Here is a 6,051-nt window from a genome sequence, read left to right as displayed (position 1 = left end):
CGCTGCCCCCTTGCATGGGTGGGGCATGTGTTACAATGACAGGAGTTTCCCAGGTGGGCTTTGACTTTCAAAGTTGAAGGTGAAGATTGTACTCATTCCAGGAAAAGCTGCAGGACGAGTACAGGCTGACTGTAACTTTGGAGTGAGGAGAAAATTATGTATCTATTTAAATTCAAGTGAAATATCATTAAATTAACTTCAAGTGAAATATCATTACATTTTACCAAGGTTTTCATGGTACCCACAACTGCCAGCAATTCCCTGTAAAAAAAATCCCTGTTTTTTAATTTACCTGTGGGCAAAACCAATTTTCCTGGCTTAGTAATGTAGCACCTGGTTGGCTCCACAACAGAAGTGTGGTGCGGTTTCCCTCGTCTGTCAGTAGCCACCGAGTTCCTCTTTTGTGTTCCACGGCCACGTGCTTCAGAACAACAGCTTCCCTTATTAGACCGGTTGGGCGGCAAGCTCCTCTGGCGCCAATTGAGGAGAGCTTTGTAGCATTGGCTTTTAAAAAAACAACCTGCTGTTGTAATGGAGAGCCGTAGAGAGAGAGAGAGAGAGAGAGAGAGAGAGAGAGAGAGAGAGGGAGGGAGAGAGAGAGAGAGAAAGAGATTTAAAACTCAAGTTTCATTCTGGCCACAGATGTGACCACATACACGCGCGCGCGCACGCACACACGCGCGCGCGCAGACACACACACACACACACACACACACACGCACGCACGCACGCACGCACACACACACACACACACACACACGCGCGCGCGCGCGCACGCACACCACGCGCACACACACTGACACTTCATATTTCACTCCAAAATATATTACAAGGTCGAGCTGGAGCAACAGCCCCGTAACAAATTCCATAAAACACAGATGGCGTGAGATAAGCTGTAAAGCATGTCTGTTGGGTCATAGCCTTAACTCATGACGGCAAATTAGATAAGGCCAACGATACAATCCATCATAAATTACAGTAAGGTGCGCCTGCACAACTTTCCCTCATTAACCGGAGCAGGTCACACACACTAATAGTGTTTTAGGAAATGTAGGCTTTGTGGTAGGCTATATTTACACAACATAGTTTTTGTCGTACAAAAAAAAGAAACAATGGACGCTTACGTGAAATAAAATAATTGAATTACCGTAATGGGGCGAGCACTTCAGAGACAAGTCGGATAGAGGATGACGCTAGGGTGAGTCTCCACCCTCTGAACCGAGTACTGGCTGATTTGAATCAAACGTGCTTGAGGAATTGAGAGCTCTCGGAGCAGTAGTGTGGATTTAGTTCGTGGAACAACTTTCAAAAAAACTATTCTCTTCGTTTGGACATGTGGGGAGTTTGGCGACAGACACGCGCTATGTGTGCGTTCTGTTATCATGACGAGAGGGACGACGTTTAGATGACATTTTGGCAACTTGACTGACCGAGGAAAGAAACGTCAATGGACCGTGATGAACAACTGCTCATCTGTCCGCATCTGGTGGATAAACTGTACTGAGTGACGCCCTCTGACTTCTGACACTATCTCTCCTGTTGTTTGTGGATATCGTTTCGGCCGGGATTAAGACGCATCTTCTGGATTTTCATACTGAAAAGTGAATGGGTGACTACACACTTTAACGAAAATGATCACAGAGAAATGAATACGGGCACTTCTGTTGGGTAGGCTACTTAATGCGACTGTCAAAGCTGTGTGTTTATAGCTCAGTTGTACGCGTGTTATGCGCCCAAGTGATTTTCCACAGCACCACACCTGGATAAAACGTGGGAATTACACTGCATCGAAGTGAATGTTTGGATATTTCTTTTTGTAGCCTATGCAGGTGCATTGCAATTATAATCCTTTCTCAGTCATGGTGGAGCCTACTTTCCAGATACGCACAGCCGAACTGTGCCAGACGCGCGTCTCTCCTTGTATACCGCTGCTCTTCAGCGTCTTCTGACAGTTGACTTCGGAGTGGACTCATCTCTGACTATCTCTCGCTTGACAGCCCTCTCCTCCAACCCCCGTTATCGGACTGTCTTTCAAGGATAACAGCCTGCCTCGTGTATTTTTAAAAAGACCTTTCCCCATCTAGTTCCATCACAGCCAAACAAACAAACAAAGAACAATCACAACAAAATCAACAAAATTCATTTATTTTATTTGCACATGGGGAATTGCCTACCTCTTGAGATGTGACATCTGGTTTTCAATAGGATCTGGATAGTACAGACAATTCAAGACAGACAAAACATTACATCACAAATCAAACGTCAAAAACGGCGACCACCATGCCACACGGCAACGAGACGTGCGAGAACTACACGGAGGTGAGCCTGGAGGGCAGCCCGGTGGTCAGCACGGTGATGTTCGTGGCGGGGGTGGTGGGCAACCTGATGGCGCTCGGGATCCTCGGCGTGCACCGCAAGGAGCACCGCGCCAAGACCTCCGTCTTCTGCATCCTGGTGACGGGACTCGCCGTGACCGACCTGCTGGGCACGTGCTTCCTCAGCCCGCTGGTATTCGTCTGCTACGCGCGCAGCAAGTCTCTCCTGGGACTCACAGGTATAATACATTAAGAAGCACTTTTCTCCTTTTTGAAAACATTGCCTCACATATATTTCACACTGAGGAAGGGTGTTAGCCCGACACATTTATATGAGGTGATTAAAACAGTAAAAAGAATTCTGATGAGTGCTTCTGTAGCCTATTCATTTATTTTTCAAGTTTGAGTTTATTCATCATCACCAATGTTCAGCACCCAGAGTCAAGCAGTGGTGGGCAAAAATGATTCATTAGTTGCAATCCAGTTACACATTTTAATTCCGAATGACTTGATTTCACCTGTCCAATTCCTTATGACTCTACAATCTCTATCTATGTCTTCTTCTTTTGTCTTCTTGCTATTCTCTCTTGTTTTTGTATATCCTCTCTACTTCTCCTTTTATTTATATAATCTTTAACATTGATGTTTTTTTTTCATTTGATAAGCACTTTGAGTTGCATGCCTTGTATGATACATTGCTATAAAAATACAATTATTATTATTATTATTATTATTATTATTATTATTATTATTATTATTATTATAATTCTGCTAGGTGATTGATTGTCTGGTTGAATGATCACCTGGTTGAAATGGAGAGAAAAACAAGATCATTTGGAATATGTGGCCTTAAATTGTAACGAATGAGTCCATTTTGCCAAGACATCACTGGTGGTAAGCATTAGAGCAGTGCTTCTCAACGGGGGCGGTAGAGCCCCCTAGGGGGGCGTTGGGGAGCTGTAGGGGGGCGTTGAGAAGGATCCAGCTGAGAAGGGGCGGTGCTTAGTTGCCATTTGGGGGGCATTGGTCCATTGGATTTTTTTAATATTAAGGGGGACGTTGTCAGGGTTATGATGAGGTCAAGGGGTCATTGGGAGGCTTTTGATTAGGCCAGGGGGCGTTTGCTCAAAAAAGGTTGAGAACCATTGCATTAGAGGGTGGTTAGTGTGCTTCTTGGTTTTCACTAACAGGTAATGCCCACCTGTATCACCTTGGCCATGACGTTTTTCGTTGGATGGATTATTGCATTACATTATAATACACTTAGCTGATGTTTTTATCCAAAGCGACTTACAGTTATTATCAGCACCTGTAGGGTATTGGTTACAGTCAGTGTGGGTTTAGGTGCGTTGCTCAAGGGGACGTCAGCCATGGAGTGTGGTAGTAGGAAGTGGAAGGATGGGATTCGAACCAGCAACCCTCTGATATAAATCCTATCTCCTTAACCACTAGGCCACGGTCCAATGGATGGATAGATGGTTGGGTGGATGGAAAATATGTTTAACTTAACTTTTGACTGACAGGTCATACCCACCCCTGCCAGCTGTTTGAGTTTGCTATGATGTTCTTCATTGGATGGATGGATGGATGGATGGATCGATAGGCTAGATAGGCTAGATAGATAGATAGATAGATAGATAGACAGACAGACAGACAGACAGACAGACAGACAGACAGACAGACAGACAGACAGACAGATAGATAGATAGATAGATAGACAGACAGACAGACAGACAGACAGACAGACAGACAGACAGACAGACAGACAGACAGACAGACAGACAGACAGATAGATAGATAGATAGATAGATAGATAGATAGATAGATAGATAGATAGATAGATAGATAGATAGATAGATAGATAGATAGATGGATAGATGGATGGATAGATGGATAGATGGATAGATGGATGGGTGGGTTTATTTTAGACTTTGTTATCAACAAGACAGTTTGAGAGAGAGACAGGAAATGTTTTGGAGAGAGAGACGGGGAAGCGTCGGCAAAGGACACGGTCGGAATCGAACCCGGGTCGGCCGCATGGTAGAAGAATGCCCTACAGTTTGGCCTCTGCAGGGCCAGATGGGTCTAATGACCTTTAAACTTTTCCCTGCCTGCTAATGCCCACCTTTGCCACCTGTTTGTGTTCATCATGACGTTCTTCGTGGATAGATAGATAGATAGATAGATAGATAGATAGATAGATAGATAGATAGATAGATAGATAGATAGATAGATAGATAGATAGATAGATAGATAGATAGATAGATAGATAGATGGTTTTCTTTTTTTAAAGTATTTTTTGGGGCTTTTTGGGCTTTATTATTTCATGACAGTATGAGAGTAGACAGGAAATGATTGGGAGGGAGAGTGACGGAATCTGAATATTGCCCCCAATCTGATATATTACATTTGGATGTCCATGCATTGTTTTATCCATGAAGGAGCAACTCTCTTAGTTTGTAAGGGGCAATAAAGGTTCGTTTCCCAATAAGCCTCTAGGGGATAGTTATGAATCACTGGTGCTGATTGCTATTGGCTAAAACTATCATTGTATGTGACATCATTCCATGTGACCTCATTTCCTGTGGTGGTATTTTTAAGTTCAGCCACTGGCATTGTTCTGCCTTCTTGCTACTTCTTCTGCTTTACCTGTCCTGCTGTTAACACCTTTGGAGATAGAGGGGGAAGGGGGCCTTGAGATGGGCCTGTGTGGCCTGGCTCCCCCCCCCCTCTCTCTCAAGCAAATAAACCTTGCATTTCTGAATTTCAACTATTGCACTGGAACTGGTCTTAAATATTAATTAGTAGATAAACCTAGATACTATCAAGAGATGGGGTAGGGCCGTGAAATTACCCTGGCCAGACTCAGACCGGGGTCCCCGTGGGCATGCAAGCCCAAATGTGGGGGGCTTAGCACGCTGCGCCACAGTGCCCCCGATGGATGGGCTTCTAATGAGCTCTACACCTTTCCCCCTGGCAGGTAATGCCCACCTGTGCCACCTGTTTGCGTTTGCCATGACGTTCTTCGGGCTGGCGTCCATGCTGATCCTGTGTGCCATGGCGGTGGAGCGCTGTCTGGCCATCAGCCACCCTTACTTCTACTCCAACAGGGTGCGACGCAGCTTCGCCAAGGTCAGTAGTAAGAAAATGATATCAGACTGTTATGATAAGTCATTATAACTTAAATTCATGTTGTTAATTATTTTCTTTATTGTGTCTAGTTTCTTCTCTTGTCTTCTTGCTATTCCTTCTTGTTTCAGTCTCTCTTTTCTCTTTTCATTGGTTCCAAGCCCTGATGAAGACCTGTGTGTGAGGTTGAAACATGTTGCCTTTTTAATGTAACCCCACTTGGACACCTTGTTTTGGAGTGCCTGGATGAACCTTTCTCTCTTGCATGGGTCCTATATTTAATGGGAAGCCAATGGAAGGAGCTAAGAATGGGTGTTACGTGAGTATAGCCTAGGCCTATCTGCTAGAGCAGTGTTTCTCAACGGGGGCCGTACAGCGTCCCAGGGGGCGTTGGGAGCCATAGGGTGGCGTTGAGAAGGGTACAGTTGAGAGGGAGCGGTGCTTACAGTAGTTGTCATTGGAGGCATTAGTCCATTTACATTTTTTAATAGTAAGGGGGGCGTTGGCAGGCTTATCATGTGGTCAAGGGGCGTTGAGAGATTTAAGATGAGGTCCAGGGGGTGTTTGTTTAAAAAAGGTTGAGAACCACTGTGTTAGAGAGTAGTCT

General features: G+C 44.7%; 1 protein-coding gene across 1 annotated transcript in view; it reads left to right on the top strand.

Moving 5' to 3' along the window:
• Window positions 1-1,175: 1,175 nt before the first annotated feature.
• Window positions 1,176-6,051, top strand: part of ptgir (prostaglandin I2 receptor) — a 115,304-nt gene continuing 110,428 nt past the window's right edge. The window contains exons 1-2 of the mRNA XM_063205869.1: window positions 1,176-2,554; window positions 5,296-5,447. Of these exons, the coding sequence (XP_063061939.1) occupies window positions 2,281-2,554; window positions 5,296-5,447 (426 nt within the window). The 5' untranslated portion in view covers window positions 1,176-2,280. The remainder of the gene's footprint in view (window positions 2,555-5,295; window positions 5,448-6,051) is intronic.

The sequence above is a fragment of the Engraulis encrasicolus genome, chromosome 8, assembly GCF_034702125.1.
Source record: "Engraulis encrasicolus isolate BLACKSEA-1 chromosome 8, IST_EnEncr_1.0, whole genome shotgun sequence".
NCBI classification, from domain to species: Eukaryota; Metazoa; Chordata; class Actinopteri; order Clupeiformes; family Engraulidae; genus Engraulis; species Engraulis encrasicolus.
Note: the sequence above shows the minus strand (reverse complement) of the source record. Positions and strands in the feature narration are given on the sequence as shown.